Below are 22889 nucleotides of genomic sequence, written 5' to 3' on the forward strand. Positions count from 1 at the left end.
AGATATTTAACGTTAAACTTATAATAGCAATAAATGAATAAAAACACCATCCACACAGCAACCTATTACTCACTCTTAAACAATGCAGACACAAATTCAGCAATAAAAATATAATTCAAGAAATATTGTGCAGCTTAGTAAAACCATTAACATGTCCAATGCATTGGACATCAGGTTATAAGTCACAATAGGTGTATTACAGTAAATGATATCTAGTGTCCAGCATAGTAAGTTTACCAGTGCCATAAAGCTCTCTCTCTCTCATGCACGGGGAAAAATACAGGAAAAATCCTCATCAGAGCACAAGCTTATTATATTAACTACTCATAAAATATAAAAACTTAAGGGGCTCACACTTAAACCCAGAGGCTCAAATTACATAAAAATAAGGAAAACACAAAGTTTTCACAGATAAGCTTTGCACATCTTTTTTTGTGATACAGTAAATAGACAACAAAACAACCCTGAAACCACAATTCCTATCCAGTGACACATCTCCAGTGCTTTGCCACCCAACTTCCCTGATAACTTAAAACAAAGTTAGTATGCATACATTTAGTTAAATTATGCATTTAGTTTCAGATATTTTATGTTTAAAATTAAAGCATGGTTATTTGATTGTAAAAGAAATTGAAGTATATTAATAGGCTTGGTTTTGAGATACAGAATGTATCCATGTGTGTAGTATTAGTTTGGCAGGGTCCGGTGGTTGTGGTTTGGGTCAACATCCTGAATCTTGACCTCCACTGACTCCCACTCTCCAGTGCGATTTGATCGTTTGATGGCATCCACGACTGTCTGTACATACAGCCCATCCTCAAAGGAGGCTGCCATGGAAACAGGATGCCGCACCCAAGAGCGTCTATCCTCTTGTGCCTGAAAAGAGAGTCTGAGCTGAGTCACCATGCCGTTCAGTCCCCTAACAGATGGCCCTACACCTTCTCCACCATCAGTCAAAAGAAGCTCCTCTACTTGCATGCTGGTCCGTTGGCCATACAGCTCTGTTCCTCGAGCAATAAGTCGTCCTGATGATCCCACAAGCATGATCTCATGCACATCTGTGCCAGGTAGATTGAAGTTTAATGTAACACTGCAGACCACACCACCGCTCATCAGCAGCTGAAAGCAAGCATAGTCATCTGCGGTTACAGAACGAATCCCTCCCACTGGGCCACCTTGACGGACGAAAGTCCGAAGCATTCCATGCACTCGCATAGCCCGACGTCCCGTGAGGTGGCTCAGGAGGTCAATGATGCAGGAGCCAACTGTATGCAGGCCACCTCCCCCCATAAGCTCCTCCCATGCCCAGCCATATGATTGGCTGAGCAGTGAGCCTCCATACACACGTGCTTCACATACCTTGAAAAGAAGAAAAATGTGACGTCAACAAGTTTATTTTGACCAGTCTGAGTTGTCATAATGTAGCATATATCTTAACGTTTACAAAGAGTTACATGTCAAGAATGGCTTACAACTTTTAACTAAACTTGTATTATGCATAATTTTATATATACAATATTATATATATATAGTGCTGGGCAAACAATTAATCGCATCCAAAATAAAAGTATATTTTATATTATATATATATATATATATATATATATATATATATATATATATATATATATATATATATATATACACACATACACATACACATACACACACACACACCTATAATAAAAAATATATATAAAGTATATACATGCAAATATGTCTTAAATGTTTCATGAACTGGCTTTTCTTTATACTGTTTTTTATACTGTTGTCTGAGGTCAACTAATGATGTTCGTGAGGTTTTTACATTCAAAAACATCATAACTTATAAGTAATAGGCTATGTTCTAGACTGGTTCTGAGGCTCTTTTCAAAACACTGGGTTTTGATGGGCGTGCCACACTGGAGACTTGGAAGTAAACGCCCACGGCTAGGATTGGATAAGATTTACATATTTAATGAGCTTAAGCTTCCCTGTCATTTCAGAGAGAGGAGAGATTGAGGGAGAAGCGTCAACCGGAATCATTCTCTTGACCACAGGGGTCGTAAACGTCTTTATCAAACAAACACAATGATTTATATTTCTCTATAAATCGACCCGCGATTGATTGGACTATTATTTTTATATTACACATAGCCCGCAAAATCGGAGGATAGAAGCACAAAGCGTGCGCACACATACATGTGCACACATGCGTGCACACCGCCCTTCAGATGTCAGAGAAGAGTAGAACAAGAACGGAATATGAGATTCATCGCCTGCCGGGCTTTGCGAGCTCTGGCCCATATTGTGTCTGAGTCCAGCGTGCTAAATTTATGCTCTGTTAGACACGTACACATAAGCAAAACGAGGTGCTGAAAGCATTCTTTAGAAATGTTGGCCCATATTGATAGGATAGCATCTTGCAGTTGATTTGTGGGGATGCACATCCAGGGATGAAGCTCCCGTTCCACCACATCCCAAAGATGCTCTATTGAAATGAGATCTGGTGACTGTGGGGGCCATTTTAGTACAGTGAACTCATTGTCATGTTTCAGAACCCAATTTGAAATTATTTGAGCTTTGTGACATGGTGCATTATCCTGCTGGAAGTAGTCATCAGAGGATTGGTACATGGTTGTCATAAAGGGATGGACATGGTCAGAAACAGTGCTCAAGTAGGCCGTGGCATTTAAACAATGCCCAAATGGTACTAAGGGACCTATAGTGTGACCACCACCAGCCTGTACAGTGGTAACAAGGGATGATGGATTCACGCTCTCATTCTGTTTATGCCAAATTCTCTACCATCTGAATGTCTCAACAGAAACCGAGACTCATCAGACCAGGCGACATTTTTCCAGTCTTTAACTGTCCAATTTTGGTGAGCTTGTGCAAGTTGTAGCCTTTTTTTCCTATTTGTAGTGGAAATGAGTGGGGTCTTCTGCTGTTGTAGCCCATCCACCTTAAAGGGTTAATTCACCCAAAAATGAAATGGATGTCATTAATGACTCACCCTAATGTTGTTTCACACCCGTAAGACCTCCGTTCATTTAGAACACAGTTTAAGATATTTTATATTTAGTCCGACAGCGTATCTAAGTGTATACACACTATACTGTCCATGTCCAGAAAGGTAATAATAACATCATCAAAGTAGTCCATATGTGACATCATCAGTTAGTTAATTAGAATCTCTTGAAGCAAAAAAAAATAAAAAATTGGTCCAAAAATAACAAAAACTATGACATTATTGAGCATTGTCTTCTCTTCCTTGATTGTGTTCAAAGCTTCAAACCTCAAATAAAGATTCAAACGGTTATGAATCAGTGAATCAAGATATTCTAATTAACTAACTGATGTCACATATGGACTACTTTGATGATGTTTTTATTCCCTTTCTGGACAGTATAGTGTGCATACACTTGGATACGCTCTCAGACTAAATATAAAATATCTTAAACTGTGTTCCAAAGATTAACTGTCTTACGGGTGTGGAACGACATTAGGGTGAGTCATTAATGACATAAATTTCATTTTTGGGGGAACTAACCCTTTAAGGTTGTGCGTGTTGTGGCTTCACAAATGCTTTGCTGCATACCTCAGTTGTAACGAGTGGTTATTTCAGTCAAAGTTGCTCTTCTATCAGCTTGAATCATTTGGCCCATTCTCCTCTGACCTCTAGCATCAACAAGGCATTTTCACCCACAGGACTGCCACATGCTGGATGTTTTTCCCTTTTCACACCATTCTTTGTAAACCCTAGAAATGGTTGTGTGTGAAAATCCCAGTAACTGAGCAGATTGTGAAATACTTAGACCGGCCCATCTGGCACCAACAACCATGCCACGCTCAAAATTGCTTAAATCACCTTTCTTTCCCATTCTGGCATTCAGTTTGGAGTTCAGGAGATTGTCTTGACTAGGACCACACCCCTAAATGTATTGAAGCAACTGTCATGTGATTGGTTGATTAGATAATTGCACTAATGAGAAATTGAACAGGTGTTCCTAATAATCATTTAGTTGAGTGTATATATAGTATATATTTGAAAATTATTTTATATAAGATTTAATGTTTTTGAAAGAAGTCTCATGCTCACCATGGGTGCATTTATTTGGTCAAAAATACAGTAAAACAGTTATAATACTAAATATTAGTGCAATTTCAAATAACTATATTTAAACCATTTCAAAAAACATTTTTAACATATTTTTCTTCAGTATCACATGATTCAACAGGAACCATTCTTATTTGCTGCTTAAGAAACATTTCTTACTGTTATGAGTGTTGAAAATAGTTGTGCTACTTAACTTTTCTTTTTGGAAAAAAGAAATCTCAACATTATAAATGTCTAGTCATTATATTAATAGCATTATATAAATGATGTCATATAAATATAAACTTATATTTTTATGGTAGTTTCTTTAAAAAATATATATATATATATATATTGGTGAAATTCCAATACCTGCAAGGTCCCACAATAACCCTCTCCTAGCAGACGTTTCATCTGGACAAATGCAGGCAAGAAGCGCAAGGAATTTCCCATTATACTCATAAGCTGTGGGTAATATCTTGCCGCTGTCACCATCTTACAGGCATCTGTCAGTGTAGCTGCCTGCTCACTGATCACATTTTTACCTATACCTATAGAGAATGAGACAACAGAAAGAAAAATGAGTATCAAAATTTCAAATTTTCCATGCCTAACAAGTTCTTTCTTGAAGCAAGTACTTTATCAACATTGGGCCCTATTTTAACGATCTGAAACCCAAGTGTCAAAGCACTAAGTGCAAGTAACTTTGTGGGTGGGTCTCGGCGCTGTTGCTATTTTCCTGGAAGGATAAATGGCTCTTGCGCCCGGCGCAAATCTAAAATGGGTTGGTCTGAAGTAGCTTCATTATTCATAGGTGTGGTTTGGGCGTAACGTGTATAAACCAATCAGAGCGTCATCTAACATTCCCTTCAAAAGTACAGTAAAGCAGGTGCGCAAGTTCCATTATGGATTGCTATTATTATGGCGTATTTACCAGGCGCACGCCAGGAGCGGTTCACAGCCGAGGAGACTGATGTTCTTGTAAGAGCAGTGAAAGACAGAGAAGTTGTGTTGTATGGGGATGGGAGAAACCCACCCAAAATAGCGTTGGTTAAACAGGCGTCGGTTAAACAGTTTTTCAGTCGATTTTTTTTTTCCTGGTCCTTGACGGACAAACCAATTTGTCAGATGTCCTTATATACATATATGTCTTGCCACTATTGGGCAAACAGGTCTGATCCTTAATTACTACAATTAGCCTGAATAATTTGTAAACTAGATTTATGCCTATTTTTTCACATCTTCGTGGCACACCACAATGATTTCCGTCATCTCATGTGTTAATTTTTTTTAGTGTAACAATTTAAGATTTGCAAAAATAACTGTTGCATCTGTGTATATTACATGAGCAAAGTGTATGCGCGTTGTGCACGCTATACATTATGGTCAAGCATGCGCCCTTAAAATAGCATAAAGAACAACGCGCAACGCGCCACTGACTTTAGACTAGGTTTTTTCTGGTCAGTGGCGCAATTGTTTAATGGAACAGCAAAATAGCACCAGGGATTGTTTGCGCCGGAATACGCCTCCTTTTTTTGCGCTGAACTGCCCAGGGATCGCAAGTTCATTCACTAGTTTAGCAACGTGCACAAGGTGTACAAAGTCAATTGCGCTGGGTGCAAGATAGGGCCCATAATCTTAAAGGGTTAGTTCACCCAAAAATGAAAATGATTTCATTAATTACTCACCCTTATGTCATTGGACACCTGTAAGACCTTCGTTCATCTTCGGAACACAAATTAAGATATTTTTATTGAAAGCTGATGGCTGAGAAAGGCTTCAAAAAGGCCTCCATTGGCATCCAGTATATTTCCACTCACAAGACCCATGAAGGCACTAAAGACGTCGATACAAAGTCCATCTCACTACAGTGGCTGTACAATAATTTTACAATGCGACGAAAATATTTTTTGTGCGGAAAAAAAATCTAAATAATGACTTTATCTGCCAAGTCTTCTGTCTAGGTCTCAGAAGTGAACTCACGTGATAGCGGCACTCCTCTTCGCTTCCGGGTCATGTATACCATAGATCTGACCGGTGCAGCTGCGTCATATTCTGGCGCATGCGTCGAGTTCACTTTGTGGATAAAGTCTTTATTTTGATTTTTGTGCGCACAATAACTATTTCGTCGCATTTTAAAATTATTGTACAGTCACTGTAGTGAGATAGACTTTGTATCGATGTGTTTAGTGCCTTCATGGGTCTTGTGAGTTAAAATATACTGGATGCCAATGGAGGCCTTTTTGAAGCCTTTCTCAGCCATCAGCTTTCAACAAAAATATCTTCATTTATGTTCCGAAAATGAACAAAGGTCTTACGGGTGTCCAATGACATGAGGGTGAGTAATTAATGAAATAATTTTCATTTTTGGGTGAACTAACCCTTTAACTGTGCTGAGGGGTTCACTGTGATCTGAGTATGCAACATTTGATCAGCATGCAGGAAAAAACACCAATGTGGCTTGTGCCAAGTTGTAAAGTAAACAGTAGCACAGTAAACACTCGTTGAGTCCAGGAAGGAAACCAACCCAATCCCCTGAGACGACATGGACAATCAAGATAAGAAGCGAAAGAGCATAAATCTCACCAAGAGCTTTTACCGCAATCTGCCGTGTGTGTGGAGGTGGTGTCAATATGCAGACAAGATGAACCTCTGGATGTAGCAGCACATCATCTGTCTGGCTGGTGGAAAAGGGAATGTCCAACTCGCTGGCTAGTGACTTGGCTTCCTCTTGTGTACGGCCCCAGACGGCCTGAACAGGGAAGCCTTCCTTTTGGAGCAAAGGCACCAGGACACGTACTGTCTGCCCTGTTCCAAACACACCCACTCCGGGCAACATTATTTTAACACGCCAGTCAGCGTCTCATTCCACACTGCAAACTGTAAATCTCTTGCAACACAAATGAAAGTCCTGTGAAAAGTGAGAGACACATCAAAGTTCACTGACTGACATTTGCACAGGGATGAAAAATAATCTCTAGACACAGCAAGCATGCCGACACTAAGCTCCAAGTTAAAATTAACCTCAGGGCCACTTCAGGCTATCATAATCAATAGACAATGGAGATAAGGAGCTGTATGAACCCACTGTTATCAGTGGCTCGAGTGACAGCTGTCAGATACAAGCCTGAGCGTTGCTGATCTACCAGCTGGCTTGCAACTTAATTTGCATCACAAGTCCATGCACCTCCCCAGCAAAGGCAAATTATAAAGCATACTTGTTTTTCCACTCTGGACTAAACACAATGTAGTTCCTGGTTAGGCTAAATGATTTTTTTTTTTTTTTTTTTTTGGCAAATATTAAGTAAATACTTCAAGAAAGTGTCTATGTGAGCCAAACAGTACGACCACCTCGAATATCCTTAAAGAAACTGATATGGAAGAATGAATTTGACAAATTACGTTATTTTTAATAAAGAAATGTAAACCACATCAGTTGTGATCTAATTTAGAGACACACCAATATTAGCATCACTTCCTCGCGCTAACGTTAATTCATTGTTGAGGCTAACTCAATCCTTGTTGAGTTAGCTTTTAAAGACATTAGCGTTGTGTTATAATACGCACACATATAACTTATATATATATATATAAAACAATATAGACCAACAAACTTGACACTTTTACAACAAAACATCCATATTATACAGCGGAGACATAACGTTGTAGCTTAGCCGAGCCAGTCCAACTGTACAGTACACAGTCACAAACACACATTCTTCCTCCCAGAATTTTGAGTTCGTGCCAGTTCCGCGCCTAAGTTATATTATTAGTTACATACTTACCGCGACACAAAGCCCTGGGATGCGATGGCGGTGCTGTGGAGAATGATGGCCAGAGGATGGTGGACACCTCCCTCCCTTTCTGATCAACACCAGTCAGGGCTGTGAGCTCTCATGTCATCTTAACAGCAAGAGGAAAAACAGGACAAACCCGTCACACCTCCCACCCTCTCAACGTATTGGACATTCTTCGTCCGTCTTGAAATCACAGTACATTGTTTCATGTATCTACAGTGCTGCTGATGTGCTTACTGCTGCTCATTGCTGTATGTGCTGATCTCCAAAGATGTTCGATGATGTGCGCATGCGCAAAACCGTCGTGTTTTTTTCTTCTTCTGCCACGCCCATATAAGCACGTTATGCAGCCTTCACGCGCTATCGGAAATTTGATAATTCCCACTTCTGAAGTCGTGATTACGAGCTCACCGCTAATGTTACAATCGGAGGGCGTTCATGTGCAATTTTTACTAGGAAACTCGATAATTTCGATAGCATGTGAAAGCAGCAATACTCTCCAGCGAAGTGAGCGAACTGAAACAGTTCAGTCCAACTGGTGTCGAGGCACAAAAACGTTTTTGTTGTAAACCTTCATTATATATTTTTTATTAAGCAATTATATTGCTTATCCAAGAACCAGATCGGCTGCATCCAAACGAAAGCATACGTCACGATTTTGACAATATTAATTTTATTCGAGTAATTGTGCTAAAAATATATAGTATTATTAAAAACAGGTTACCACATGATTTCCCCTTGTAAAGGATATGATACATTCCTTAAAATTGTGACACCAACAAAATTATATTTGTACTCCTTATAAAATTGCATAAATCTTTCTATAGAAACTAGCATTAAATTAATTTCTAATCTCTTTATTTTAGGTACAAAAGCACAGATGTAGTGTTTGGTGCTTATGAAGAAAAACACCATATGAACTTTGAGTAGACGGCGCTCTATTATGTGTAGTTAGAAATATTATTGGTTGTCATTTTGAAGTGTTAAATAGGATATATCTATTCTCAGTTGATCATGCTGCTATGTGATATGATGGATTTTGTGAATCTTAACACATTCTTTGAAAATAAATTACTTTTGTTGGTTTAATCTCTTGTCGACTTGTTAGTATTTAAATCTCAATTGTCAATTTAATAAGAGAGAGTTTCATTGCAAGCTATGCACTATATGTCATGATGATGCCATCCTATAAAATAAAACTTTAAATAAAAACTTGTTTTAAAAGTTGTTATTCTATGTTTTATGTATTTTTATGTTTTAAATTTAAATGTTTCAAAATCGTTCTCTATACATGGTCCCATTTTCAATTAAAATGTTGTGTGGCATAATCATTTAACTAGAATAAATTGATACACACAAAAAAAATCAATGAGACCGTAATAACAATAGTATTTTGTGCTTTACATGGATTACACAGGCATACAACTAATTCCATTTGTAACATACAAATCGAAACGGTCTCGTGTTTATTAATTAAGATATTGTATTTATTGTATTCTGTATTAAGTTACAGCCGTTAAAACACAGTCTCAACTCTATGTAAATATAAAGGCTTTGCGCAGAAGCAAATCTATCGACTAGCATTTGAAACCAAAACAGGAAGTCGTAAGTATTGTGGGACGTGTAGTTCCGCTTGTAGGCCGCTGGTCTGGATAACAGCACACGAAGGGACCAAACAAAACAAAATTAGGGAAACTTCAAAGGGACTGCAGTATTACTGGTGCACCTTATATAAAATCATGCCCGGCTTTACTTGCTGCGTGCCCGGATGCTACAATAACTCACACCGGGACCGTGATCTGCGATTCTACACCTTTCCGAAAGATCCCACTCAGCGAGAGATATGGCTGAAGAACATTTCGCGGGCCGGGGTGAGCGGCTGCTTCAGCACTTTCCAGCCCACCACCGGCCACCGGGTCTGCAGCGTGCACTTTCCTGGCGGCAGGAAAACCTACACCATTCGCGTCCCGACCCTCTTCCCTCTGCGCGGGGTAAACGAGAGGAAGAGCAGGCGGGGAAGGAGCAGGAAGGTGTCCGCGGTCGTGCCCATCATCAGCTCTGTCGTTTCCACCGCTAACGAGTCAGCGCCAGTGGAGGAAGAGGGTGACACCGAACACGCCACCGTGGTGCAAATAGGTCAGAACGGCCAGTACATCGCGCCCGTGGACCTCACCGTTTCGGGGGACGGCTCCTGCCTAACAGCGGTGGTCTCGGGCTCAGATCTATCCGGGGACGGCACGCCGTGCCCAGTGGCCGATCTAGCGTTGTGTGGGGCGGATCACTCGTACTCGCTCACCACCGGCACAACGTCTGCGGAACTGCTTCGGAAACTGAACGAGCAGCGGGACATAATCGCGCTGATGGAGATCAAAATGAAGGAGATGAAGAACACCATCCGACAGCTGCGCGTCAACGAGGCACGGCTGCAGGAGGAGCTGCGGGAGCGGGATCGGCTGATCGCCGCCAACACCATCATTAAGAGAAAACTCTGACAAACAGCCCAAACAATGGACTAAAGACGCATGGGACGGTCTGTGCTTCTGTAAAACTAAGGCGACGACAATTAAGTTTCATCGTAGTTCTCATTTAAACTTCCTCCAGGACTAGAAATGGTTGATAGGCTGTATGTATTATAAGAGCGCAGATAAATGAGTTCAACCTGTTTGCACGAGCTGTCAGGAACAGCGCTACACGGGGACTGAGATGAGTTCAGCAGACTGGTCCTTCTCATTTTATATTTAATGATACATGATTGTGTTGTTTGTGTGTTGAAGGCAGTAGACTCAAGATCTGCCTGCTGCCACACTAAATGTAACATGCACACAGAGACTGCTTAATGATATAAGTGTGTAAACAACAGCTTATCATTCGTTTAGTTTTTTTGTTTGTTTTTTTTAATATCCGATTGCATCAGGTCAGAGCTTCTGGTCCAGGTGAAACGATACTTTACAATGCAGGTTAATGCAGTTAGAAAAGATGAATGGTTTGAAGTAAACTGCTTTTGAACTATAATTTGTGGGACTCTTTCTGGTATGAAATCTCTTTTGTAAGATTCTTCTCACACAAATGGATATATCACTGCTATGCACTAAAAAAATCTGCTACTTTTCTATTTGAAGCCTCATGCCATCACATTTATTCTAGGAAACGTTTTTCATGTTAATTAATTGTGCTAAAAGAAGATATTGACCTTTAATTATAAGGAAAGCAAATGTGAGGCTTCAGAATAGCTGAAGGACAATTTGATCCAGTGTTGGCCGGTAATACATTTATTACATATTGTTTAAAAAACAAACAACCAATTTGTGTGTGTGTATACAAATGTTCAGAGATAACATGAGTTACCCAAACCTTAATTTCTATACGTAAAAAAAAAAAAAATACAGTTTGAAGTGTTTTTGTTAGAGCCGTAATCTTTTAATGTCCTCGCTGCGGAAATCTACCCTTAGAGCCAAGACCTGCCGAACCTCAGCTGGGGTCAGACGCCAAGTCAAAGGCCCAGAGTTGGGTCCCCAATAATCCAGGATCTCAGACACCTCAAGAAGAAAAACAAAACTCCAAATGATAATCATTTTAGTCATAGACCAGATATCAATGATTAACATTTTCAAATGCCACTCAAAAAGTCACATACCCGCTCTAAGTTGAGAATAGTTGCCATCTGTGTGAGTCGGGCAAACTTATCCCGGATGGTCCAGGAGGTGACAGAGGAGAGATATGCAACCAAAGCACGCAGCTCCTTATCAAATTGCAATCCACCAAGCTACAACCCAGAATAGACAGGACAGTTAGGATGTCTGTGTTTTTAAGCAAAAATTAAGCTGCTGTGTTGATTTGTGCAGGGCATGTTTACATCTCACCCTGCTGAAGGTGCATTTGAACACAGTCTTCTCCATCTCCATGGCGATGAGACTGGTCATCAGGCTAGTTAGAGTATCGTAGATGACTGGTGACAGGCCCACCTACAGAGAGGTATCTTTAGAATGGATGTGTATGTGTGCATATGTGAAAAAGGATTAAAATAAATGTACCTTAAACTCTGCCATGAGCTGCTCCAATTGGACAATGAGTTGCTGAACCCAAGGATCATTGGCTTCGTACTCACTGAACTCTTCCTAAAGAGAACAAAAACACAAAGCATGCATTGACTTGAAAATCTTCGGACAACATTTCATAAAATTAAGCAATATAACTGATTTGCAGACATTTTTATTTGCTCCCTGTCAGATATGGCAATTTTATCATCTCTTACCTCTTCAATATTATGTGAAACAGACAGGAAGCTGCTGATCCAGGGTTTTACTTGTGGTCTAATAGAGGTGTTGTTAAGCTCTTGTAGCCCCTCCTGTACATATACAATCCAGTAAGATAAACAAGCAGCACACACATTTAAGATTTTGTATTTAAATAAATTATTACTTTTATTCAGCAAGAATACATTGAACTGATAAAAAATTCTGTTCTTCATTAAAAAGAAAATCCTATATAATTATTTCTGAATAATCATTTGACACTAAAGACTGCAGTGATGATTAAAATCTATTAAAATAGAAAACAGTTATATTTAAATAGCAATTATATTTCACAATATTACTGACCTTTTGATAAAATATGTGCAGCCTTGGGGAGCATAAAAGACTTCTTTTCAAAAACAAAATCTTACTGACCCCTAGTGTATACACAGGTTATGACTGACCTGGAGGAGGTCCTTGAATTTGCTAGAGGTGGTGACCAAATCAGATAGACAGCTGTCAATCTTAGCCTTTGCATGATCTGAGCCTGCCCCCTGACTGAACAACTTGGCACAATCACTCTGAGATGGACAGGAAAAAAAAGCAATTCAGAAAGCTCATAACATCAAATTAAAAGATATTATTTTGTTTAAACCATTAAACGTTTCCAGAGTTATTGATTTCTTTCTTGCATTAAAGTGGATATAATTTATTCACACAATTACAACATCTCAAGCTAGTAAGAGTGGTCTGACATCTAAGGATGTAATCAGTAAAGTAGGTTGTGTTTTTGGCTGGCATGTCTAATTTCCAAAAATAGCAAACCATGCAAGGTATTGTGCATAGTTGGTTAAATTGGATGAACTCTCGTCTCCCCCAGACATTTCTGAAAAAGTATTAGTTCACGCTCCCTTATATGGAAGCCCTTTTCCGCTATTAAATAAAACAATAAAAAGAGTAATTGCAATTTTTTTATCTCAGAATTCTGACCTTTTTTTTTTCTTTCTCACAGTTGACAGTTTTTTTTCTCAAAATTGCATGATATAAAGTCACAATTCTGATAAATAAACTTGCAATTGCATGTTAGTCACAATTTAGATAAATAAACGTGCTATTGCATGATATAAAGTCACAATTCAGACTTTTTTCTCAGTCAGAATTGTGACTTTATATCAGGCATTTGCAAATTTATTGCTCAGAATTGTGACGGAGTAAAAAAAGTCAGAATTCTGAGATAAAAAGTCACAATTACTCTTTTTATTTCTTTATTTAGTGGCACAAACGGGCTTCCATGCGCTCATGCCGTTCAAACTGAGACATTCTTTCTTCCACTCAACACAAAAAGTGAGTTTATTTGGACTGCTTTTATGATAGCTTTATAGGGCTTGCAAGAGCCTATCCGCATTAACAGCAATTGCATTTCTTTGTGTTCCATGATGTAACAGGATGAAGGAGAGCAGGATCTAAAGGTCTTGCAGATAAAGGTATTTAATGATAGAGTAAAAAGAAAACATCCGCACACAAGGAATGTAAGAGAGTGACATGCAACCATGGAAGAACAAAACCTGACCAAAAAACACAGGAAACACCAGGGCTTTTATCCACAAAGGGTAATAGACACAGGTGCAAATAATCAGGGAGCAATGAAGGGAACAGGAAACTGCAGCAGAACTATGAAAGACTACAAAACAGTAACAGGAAACTCAAAATAAACAAAAGACCAAACAATAAACATGTGAAATGACATATGAAAGATATGTCCTATTGGTTTGGAATGGCAAGACGGTAGGCAAATGACAGAGTGTGTCTCTGGTAGATTGGCAGAAAGAAACAAAATAATTCATGATGAAAGAAAGTCACATCACACTGACCTCTAGATTTTTTTTCAGGGTGCTGATGTTCTCACTGCAAACCTCCACATTATTGAGTGTCACCTGAGGAAAACAAACAAACATCATACTACATGAAAATGTGTTCAGTGAGAAAACCAAAAACAAGTGAAAAAAGTGACATAATTTGCAGTGTGTGTGTGTGTGTGTGTGTGTGTGTGTGTGTGTGTGTGTGTGTGTGTGTGTGTGAGTGAGTGAGTGAGTGAGTGAGTGAGTGAGTGAGTGAGTGAGTGAGTGAGTGAGTGAGTGAGTGAGTGAGTGAAGATAGACTTAATGCTGACCAAATAGGCACTCTTTGCCTGCTCCTGGCTCTCAATCCCAAGCGTTTGTGTGAGGTTTGTTATCTTGCCGTGCTGTAGACTGCTCTGCATCAGACTGACGGCACTGCTGACCCCCCGCTGCAGGTCCTGCAGAGCACTGACTGGATATCCAGCACGCAGCTTACTTACTAACACCTCTCTGTACACAAGCGAAGAGATTCAAAATGTATATTTAATGATTAGTTATTCAATAATGCATTTTTAAATCTTCAACCACCAACCAAGAAAATAATTATTTACATGCGTCATGCACTTAGTCACTTAGTAAAAATATAAAGGTTAATTCAATTGCAAACTTTTTGCGCATACCTGAAATCTGTTTCCAGAACGCTGGTTGCATGATTGATCATAGCACACACACAGTCAGAGCTGCTGCTGGTGAGAGCTCTGCTGATACATTTCTTCACAATGTAGAACACATCGTCCACCATGCTGGAGCTCAGCTGACCCACCTCAGCTGTGTCCATAATAACTGCCTATAAAGTCATATTAATCATCTTATGAGTAGTGCTGAGAACTGAACTGAGTAGTCTGCAGAGCTGCTTTATAGCCTAATTGAACTAATTTAATAATTTATGATCTTTACAAGCACTATAAAAAATAAAGGTGACTTGACTTGACATCCATTCTGCCAAAGAAATGTATCTGCAATTTAACTGATGGCAAAACTAAAAACAACAGATAGATACAACAAGGCCACAATGAGAAAACGTAATGTACAGCTCAACATTTTGGGGTTGGTAATATTATTAAAGGTTTCCTATGCTCACCAAGGCGGCATGTATTTAATCAAATTATAGTTAAACAGTGATATTACAAAACATTATTACAATTTAAAATAATATTTTAAATGTATTATATTTTGACATGTAATTTATTCCTGTGATGGCAAAGCGGAATTTTCAGCATCCTTACTCCAGCCTTCATTGTCACATGATCCTTCAGAAAATATTTGTATGGTGATTTGGTACTCAAGAAACATTTATTACCACAGTTGAAAATGGTTGTGCTACTTTTTTGTGGAAATGACACTTTTCAGCATTAATAGAAAGTTCAAACTTTCTTTGAACCACATTTATGTGAAATAGAAATCTTGGTTACACTTTATTTTATTGTGTCATTGTTACAGTGTAATTTTATATCCATTTACTGAGTAATTTTAATAACTACATTTATTAAAGTTTAATAACTAATTTTACTATAGGGTTAGGAGGGTTAGGTTGAAGTCTAGTTGCATGTAATTATGCATACTATGGTAAATACATGTAACATATGTAACGAAAAAAATTGTTACCAAAAACTTTTTTAACAATGTAAAAGTCTTTGCTCTCACGTTGATCAATTTAATGCTTCCTTGCTCAATAAAGGTATTTATTCATTTCATAAAAATAAAAAGATTCGTACAGACCCCAAACTTTTGAATAATAGCGTACATTTCCCTAAAAATAATCCCACATTCAAGTATAATGTACATTCACAAAAGTCTTTACAGCATGCCGTTATTGAGTGTATTTAATGCACACCTTGTTGACGGACTCTCTCATGTAATACTCCTCCATGGGAATGTAATAGCCAATCAGCTCCTGCATAGCGCGACTGAGCTGACAATCTTTAAGTAACTGTTCTAAACTCTGCTGATGCTCTAGAAAACAACAAAAATAATAAAAGTATTAACAAAACAAGCACATTTTGAGTATGAGTATTAATTTTCATAAATCAACAAACTCATTAGATTTTGCAGACATGCTCAATTTGTATAGTCTAGTTACATGCATTTCTTATAGGTAATGATGGGGAGAAATTGGATCAAAAAGTTTCTGAGCTGCTTCGCTGATGGCACTTATGTACTTGCTTTAGAAGTTATTTTTATATAGTGGTTTCATTTATCCCATGAAAAGTTATGTGATACCTTGTATAACGGTTTCTTCCGCCATTGCATCTGCAACCTCAAAGTCAGCAACAATACGCCGCCTTAAGAATCGAAAGTACAGCTCGGCTCTCGAGTTCATAAGGGTAACCTCACATAACACAGGATCCAGGTCTCTAGATTAAACATTAAATACATAATAAATAAAACACATTGTATCCACAAGATACTCATACAATCTTCATGATAAATGATTATAATAAGGACTGAACCTTGGTTCAATCTTTTCTGTAGTCATGCCCCTCATCATGCTGCTCTGGACAACCTGAAACTAATGACAAAACACACATTGTGTGTATAACTATATCAAAATGCAATTTATTCAAGGTGCAAACAGAGCAATTAACAAACCAATACAGCAGATAGTATAGATCCAGGGGTCAGTGAAACGGAGTGAGAAAAAGGTAAATATAATATAAAATGTATACTTTTTTTAACTTATAAATGTATGTATAATAAATAATAGGATTTAAATAAATAAGTATATGAACAATGTGACTAAAATGAATTATTACTGGTAGTTAGTTATTAATCTATAAAATAGAACATTGATTTTGTCATGTCGTGTGTCCCTATGCCAGGGATGTTACTGTACTGTATGAGTAGAAATATATATATAATAACATTAATAAATAAATAAATAAATAGCTTTAGATGTATAATAATATATTTTTAGTGTATAAATTGAGTGCTTATGAAAAGATGCCTATTTAAATTCTTAGGACGGGAGTCCCTCACACTAGAAGAAAAACTCCTGGTATAGACTCACTAGACACACACACCTTATTGTTGTAATCTCTCTGTTGGATGAATTTGTCCACTATTTTTTTAGCCTGTTTGTCACACTCTATCTGAAGGTGTGCAAGTAGTGAGTGCAGTCGGCCTGGTCCATAGTATGTTTCCACTATAGGCTGATGGGTTTCAACAATGCGTGCAATACCTAACAGACAGACCAAAAAATTGTTGATTGTTGACTGCTGAATTGTTGTTCATTTAAACATTATAAATATTGCCAAGTTAACAGCGATGCATCTACCCTTACCTTCAAGCAGCAGCGTGAGGGTGTCAGCAAAGATAACCGGTGCTCTGCGTTCACCAAGATCAGGGCCAACAGCCAGGTGTAAGTTCTCCTCTGCCTTACTGGCCAACTGAAAAAAGTGAGCAAAAGACACAAGTCTTAATACTAGAACCCCAAATAACCAAAGCATGTAAGGATTTTAACAGTCACGCAGGGTGAACATACACAAACGCTCCTACCTGACTACAAAGGTACTGAGCAAAGCGTGCAATTCCCTGATCATGGAGTCCCAATAAAGGAAGGATTTTGAAAAAGCGCTCCACTTGAGGCAAGTCGCCTGTGGAAACCGCCTCCTCCAGTCGTGTTGTAACCAGCACCTTCAGATTGCGTTCTGCTTCCTGCAGCAATTCAAGGCTGGCTTCAACTGCACTTCCTGCAAAGTAAAATTCAGATAAATATAATACAGCAAGTATCTGATTCTAAGCATCTGTGCGAATCAGTTTAAACAATATGTGCATGCATTATATATTATTTCTACAAATCACATTTAACAATTTTTATAACAAATTTGTAACAGATTGTTTACATTGTAATAGCTGCAATGGTAATATTTTTTGCAAGAAAGACCAAAAAGGACTCACCCTCTCCACCTTGCTTGCTGAGCTCAATCACTGACTGGTCAAGAGAAAGATAGCGATGAATGTGGGCGGCAGCTTGCTCATAGTCCTGGTTACGCAGGGCAGTCTGAACACCATCTGTACAGAACTTCAGGTCTAGAATATCATCTGCCCGCTGAATTGCTTGGTACAGCCTTTTCTGAAACAGAACCGCATAAACCAGGTGCAAAGTTCGAGTGAAAGCTGTCAAATTGATAAACATGTATATCATTGTGAGAATTTGTATAATGGCCACCTTGGTGAGGTCCAGCTGTCTGACTTTGCTGCTGACGTTCTCTGCCAGGCTGCATGTAAAGTTGATCATGCCAGACAACTGCACAGCATCTCCCTCGATCAGCTGCAAGTTTGGTCTGAGGAAAAACACACACAATTTAATACCATTTTCTTTCCGTTCAAAAGTATAGATTAGGTGTAAAATACATAAACTCACCCCATCCTCTGCAGAGCGAGCATCTTTGTCTCTATGTTGCTCTGCTGGCCCATAAGAGCGCCCAACTCCACCTGCACTTCCGCCTGTCAGGGAGGTGTGTTTATATACAATTTATGCCAATGGACAGTCAACATCCACAAAAGCTCACGGTTTAGGCACACACTCAATTTTTATACTTAATAAATGAACCGGTACAGCTGGCATGTCTTTATCTAAGTTACCCCTTCGTTATCAAGCCCAAAGAGACTTATGAACACTGCGTTTCCAACAATAAACATTTACCTCTTCGGCACATAGCTGGGCATACACTCGCTCCAGATCCTCCAGCTCTGTCAGACCCTCTATGGTGTCAGACTGCACGGCGGAGAACCCCGCCGGACCACCCCGACGTCGCGCCGGTGAACCAACTTCATCCATGACAGTCCCACATCCACACAAACTGCGTCACTTCCGCTACCTCTAGTGCGTCGTGCAACTGTTAGTTTGCGACTTTACTCCCACCTAATGGTCGTTTTTTATACTTGTGCAACACTGTAACTCTCATAAACACAAAATATGCTATTAAATCTCTATTTTATATTCTATTCTCTACCATAATATATCTACTTTTGGGACCTCTTTAGGCTTTTTACAGTATAATTAAGATGAAAAAAATGAAAGGCATATTGATTTCGTAGCTTGATAATATCCTCCATTCCATGTCCAAAAACATAGAAGATGAATACTAGGAAACAAGTTCAGGTACTATGGGAGGCCGTTTCAGCATAAAAACGTTCCAGCGTTACTCGTCGTAATTATATTTTTACTAGTAACAATTCAATTAAAGAGCTCTATAATTTAATTTTTACTAGTAACAATTACAATTATAGAGCTCTATAATTCAATTTTTACTAGTAACAATTATGATTGTAGAGCTCTCTAATTGTATTATTACTAGTAACAATTATGATTATAGAGCTCTCTAATTCAATTGTTACTAGTAACAATTCCAATTAGAGAGCTCTACAATTCATTTATTACTAGTCATATGTCTCGATTGACTTCCATTCATTTTTAATTATAGAGCTCTGTAATTCAATTGTTACTAGTAACAATTGGGATTATAGAGCTCTCTAATTGAATTGTTACTAGTAACAATTACAATTGTAGAGCTCTCTAATTGAATTCTTACTAGTAACAATTACAATTATAGAGCTCTGTAATTCAATTGTTACTAGTAACAATTACGATTGTAGAGCTCTCTAATTGAATTGTTACTAGTAACAATTCAATTAGAGAGCTCTGTAATTCAATTATAGAGCTCTGCAATTACACATATCCTTAATGTGTATTTTTACTGGTAATAAATCATTTGAAGAGCTCTGTAATTCAATTGTTACTAGTAACAATTCAATTATAGAGCTCTCTAATCGTAATTGTTACTAGTAACAATTGAATTACAGAGCTCTATAATCCCAATTGTTACTAGTAATAATTCAATTAGAGAGCTCTACAATTGTAATTGTTACTAGTAACAATTCAATTAGAGAGCTCTATAATCCCAATTGTTACTAGTAACAATTGAATTACAGAGCTCTATAATTAAAAATGAATGGAAGTCAATGGGGACATATGACTAGTAATAAATGAATTGTAGAGCTCTCTAATTGGAATTGTTACTAGTAACAATTGAATTAGAGAGCTCTATAATCATAATTATTACTAGTAATAATACAATTAGAGAGCTCTATAATTATAATTGTTACTAGTAAAAATTGAATTATAGAGCTCTATAATTGTAATTGTTACTAGTACAAATTAAATTATGGAGCTCTTTAATTGAATTGTTACTAGTAAAAATATAATTACGACGAGTAACGTTGGAACGTTTTTATGCTGAAACGGCCTTCCATACAGGTACAGAGAAAATACGAGAGTGGAGTTGATAGTAATGGTTTTATATAAGAGATAATCCGTTTCCCTTTAGATTTACGCAATACGACATAATCCAAGCGTGTCAATCAAATAGGCTTGCCGAAAGTACCATGCATGCCATTCCTACTTGTATTTTTTTCCCCATCTGTTTGTAGTGTGAGTGTGTAAGAGAGAGAGAGAGAGAGAGAGAGAGAGAGAGAGAGAGAGAGAGAGAGAGAGAGAGAGAGAGAGAGAGAGAGAGAGAGAGAGAGACTAATCTAAGCCATATCGAACCATTGTCATTTGTCATAGGAGGTATTCTTCTTCTCTGATACGATGAAAGCCGTAGCCGGAAATGATCTTTAATCCAACAGTTTCCCCTTTTTTAATAATCAGATATCACAACCCCCCTTTATCCATCAGACTCAACAGTTGGCTTTAAAGTTGCAGCTCTTTTGTGAAGTAGGAAGGTGAATGGGACGCCTCAAGAAGGCTTGGATGATTTTTGAAAGTGTGTAAATTGGTGTTCCAGTGTATGTGGGCTTCAGTTCACTATTCTGTCTGTTCAACGGAATGCATCTACTGCTGTTCATTTCATTCTGCCTCAGTGAGTAAAAAAAAATCTGTGTTTCTGTGTGTTTTGTTAAAATTTGTCTCATAATTATCATACACATTCTACAATAACGGTTCCAAGGAGTTTTTTTTTACTGCAGTGCCTTAGAAGAAACATTTTGGGGCTCCCAAAGTGATCTGTTCTTAAAATATTTTGTGTGTGAAAAAAACATTTTAAATGTTTAAATTATGTTGCCACTATAAAGAACCTTTTGTGCAATGGAAAGGTTATATGGATGTTAAACGTTAGATAAAGATTTCAATAAAGAATCTTTATTTTCAACAGTGCATAGTTTTATTATAGTATTTTATTTTTTGCATTTATAATTGCTGTTTTTTTCTGTAGTGTACCTTTTTCTATAATGTACCTAAACTATTGAATGTTGAATGTATGAATCATTATATGCTTTATATTTTTTGTTAAATTTTCTTTATATTTTCTGTTAAAAAATGGTTAGAGAAAAAAAATGGAGATTTGTCTTTTCAAGCTGTTCTGCAGTGAGATTAAATGTCGTTTTTGCTCTGGGTCTAATCCTCAGATTAATCCATGTGACGTACAGCAACATCTAACAGTATAGAGAAATAGACACATAAACATACAGACACAGTCAAATTTTACCATGTAGCCACCCATACTGTTTGTAAGCCTACTGTACATATCGACAATATTAGCATTTTGTCAATATGTGCTGTATATGACGGTCCAATCATTTTATAATTGCGTTCAAGCCAAGTCACCTTTTATACCTTTTTGTAGCCCTTTTTGTATTTTATACAATACAGATTGTTTAAAAGCAGCTTTACAGGTAAAAGCAGCTTTAAATGATTCAATGATGCAGACAGTTTATTTCGGCTGTACAGCAAAACAGTGTCATTGCAGCTGAAGATCATCAATTATTAAATTAGTTAATTTCATCTGTAAAGCAGTTCTACAGAAAACAGTGATGTCATCGCCTTGATTCAAATCTCATCCAATGGTGTCAGTGCTGTCAAATTTATTCAGTGTGCCTAACTAGCAAACCAGAAGTAACAGTTGCAAGGAACCCAAACTCCATTAGGAATGAAGAAGTAAAAAAACATGGGAGAAACCAGGTCAGTCAGGGAGCCAGTTCTCCTCTGGGCTCTGGCCAACAGATGAACGAACGGTGATTATGATTCGGGCTTCATCATGTCAGTATAGAGACTGATTAGATCCAGTTAGATGCTTTTATTTTTTCAAGTTCTAAGAAAATGTGCTCTTCATCATTATCTTATCATTAAAATTGCTTTTATTTTCCTCAGGTCTCTGTTCCTATGTGCTGAGTGCAGCAGTTACACCTCCATGTAGTGCTGTATACAGGGGCTTTGCTGATTGTCTGGTCACTCTGGGTGACAGTGTGAGTTCTATGACTGATAATCCACAGGACATCAACTCCATTTGCAAGTGAGACACATGCACATGCAGGACCACCTCCACTGAATACAACAATATTTTTATTCTATTACATGGCACTTTTTTAACATTTGTAGGTCATGGGATGCCTTCCAGGTGTGCGTGAGTGGTGTGTTGTCAGGCTGCCGTGGCGATGCAGCAGAAATTTGGGAATCTTTGAGAGCGGAGTCCCGGAAAACAGCATTTGCAGGGAACCTCTACGACATGTGTGCCAGTCGTACTCAAGCTGTGACCGCAACCACACCTCTGGTTCCCAACACTGACCAAACCAATCAGGAAACCCTCAAAGGACTTGCCCATTCTGTCAGCCACTCAGTCAGTGAAGAGCTGCTCCTGACATGCTTCTCCCTTCTCCTGCTGCTTCGGATTTAACCTATCCATTTACATACCTGAACTGATGCCAATGATATTGATGATATAGTGAGATATTCAAGATGTGTTTGCTCATTTAAAAATAATGACAAAAATATAGGTTGGGTTCTTAAACAATTTTGTTCTATAGAAATCAGTAATGTTCTGTACTCAAATCAAAAGGTTTTGTACATCATTAAAATATAAATTCAAAGCAAAATGACTTTCTTTTC

General features: G+C 38.0%; 4 protein-coding genes across 5 annotated transcripts; 2 read left to right on the forward strand and 2 right to left on the reverse strand.

The window, feature by feature from the left end:
- Nucleotides 1-95: 95 nt before the first annotated feature.
- On the reverse strand, nt 96-8249 carry gfod2 (glucose-fructose oxidoreductase domain containing 2). Of its 2 annotated transcripts, none has more exons than XM_067442588.1 (5): nt 8113-8249; nt 7864-7981; nt 6665-6989; nt 4451-4629; nt 96-1359 (listed from the first exon to the last, which is right to left on the reverse strand). In XM_067442588.1, the coding sequence occupies exons 3-5, from the start codon at nt 6915-6917 to the stop codon at nt 688-690; spliced, it is 1104 nt and encodes a 367-aa protein (XP_067298689.1). In that variant the 5' UTR covers nt 6918-6989; nt 7864-7981; nt 8113-8249; the 3' UTR covers nt 96-687. The 2 variants fall into 2 exon arrangements, with proteins under 2 accessions (XP_067298689.1, XP_067298696.1); XM_067442595.1 differs by lacking the exon at nt 8113-8249 and adding an exon at nt 8075-8093.
- A 1212-nt stretch (nt 8250-9461) lies between these two features.
- thap11 (THAP domain containing 11) lies at nt 9462-10887 on the forward strand. The gene has a single exon (XM_067442605.1). The coding sequence runs from the start codon at nt 9615-9617 to the stop codon at nt 10365-10367; it is 753 nt and encodes a 250-aa protein (XP_067298706.1). The 5' UTR covers nt 9462-9614; the 3' UTR covers nt 10368-10887.
- A 133-nt stretch (nt 10888-11020) lies between these two features.
- cog4 (component of oligomeric golgi complex 4) lies at nt 11021-18841 on the reverse strand. Its single transcript, XM_067442577.1, has 19 exons — nt 18651-18841; nt 18369-18451; nt 18174-18288; nt 17903-18077; nt 17501-17694; nt 17286-17391; nt 17026-17183; nt 16456-16514; nt 16226-16359; nt 15840-15958; nt 14626-14792; nt 14278-14455; nt 13979-14041; nt 12572-12688; nt 12128-12220; nt 11907-11990; nt 11736-11837; nt 11510-11638; nt 11021-11411 (listed from the first exon to the last, which is right to left on the reverse strand). The coding sequence occupies exons 1-19, from the start codon at nt 18783-18785 to the stop codon at nt 11277-11279; spliced, it is 2346 nt and encodes a 781-aa protein (XP_067298678.1). The 5' UTR covers nt 18786-18841; the 3' UTR covers nt 11021-11276.
- A 1846-nt stretch (nt 18842-20687) lies between these two features.
- Nucleotides 20688-22875, forward strand: nrn1lb (neuritin 1-like b). Its single transcript, XM_067451115.1, has 3 exons — nt 20688-20868; nt 22155-22296; nt 22383-22875. Exons 1-3 carry the CDS (start codon nt 20835-20837, stop codon nt 22675-22677), a joined length of 471 nt encoding a protein of 156 aa, XP_067307216.1. The 5' UTR covers nt 20688-20834; the 3' UTR covers nt 22678-22875.
- The last annotated feature ends 14 nt before the right edge of the window (nt 22876-22889 follow it).

Source organism: Pseudorasbora parva, chromosome 1 (genome assembly GCF_024679245.1).
Source record: "Pseudorasbora parva isolate DD20220531a chromosome 1, ASM2467924v1, whole genome shotgun sequence".
In the NCBI taxonomy this organism is placed as follows: Eukaryota; Metazoa; Chordata; class Actinopteri; order Cypriniformes; family Gobionidae; genus Pseudorasbora; species Pseudorasbora parva.